This window comes from Oryzias melastigma, linkage group LG6 (assembly GCF_002922805.2).
Source record: "Oryzias melastigma strain HK-1 linkage group LG6, ASM292280v2, whole genome shotgun sequence".
Classification (NCBI taxonomy): Eukaryota; Metazoa; Chordata; class Actinopteri; order Beloniformes; family Adrianichthyidae; genus Oryzias; species Oryzias melastigma.
The window spans coordinates 34,841,019-34,841,445 of NC_050517.1; the positions used below are offsets into that span (position 1 = coordinate 34,841,019).

At 58.8% G+C, this 427-nt stretch overlaps 1 protein-coding gene across 4 annotated transcripts in view; it reads left to right on the top strand.

Moving 5' to 3' along the window:
- The first annotated feature begins 6 nt into the window (after nt 1-6).
- The window catches only part of ptprja (protein tyrosine phosphatase receptor type Ja), a 75,843-nt gene continuing 75,422 nt past the window's right edge, over nt 7-427 (top strand). For all 4 annotated transcript variants that reach the window (XM_036212595.1, XM_036212596.1, XM_036212598.1 and 1 more), the window contains exon 1: nt 7-158. In XM_036212595.1, coding sequence (XP_036068488.1) covers nt 102-158 — 57 coding nt within the window. In that variant the 5' untranslated portion in view covers nt 7-101. The remainder of the gene's footprint in view (nt 159-427) is intronic.

The window sequence follows — 427 nt, forward strand, 5'->3', positions numbered from 1 at the left end:
TCGCGGAGTTTCTATCGAGAGGACAAGTTTGGACATGAGCGCGTCCCGCGGGCTGACACAGCTTTGAGCCCCCCCGTCGCCCCTCCCCGGCCGGTGGCACCATGACGCTCCTCCGCTGCGCCCCGTGGAGCGCCCTGCTCCTCGCGGCTCTGCTGCAGGTAAGCCGCGCGCCTCCCTCACAATCAGCCGCTTTGTTTGACTGAGCGAACAGGTGAGAGCGCCAGGAGCTGCACCTGCTGGGCAGGTAACATGAAGACACGAGCGGAACAAACCCCCAAACATTCTCATCTCGACTCGGAACTGATCAACCATCAGTTTACATGAAGGAGCTGAAGCTGCTGGAGCTTCATGGAGCTTCAGTCTTCTCAACTCAGTTTGCATCAAGGCGCTGAAAGGCAGAAGCTGAACTTAGTTTCAGACGAAACGG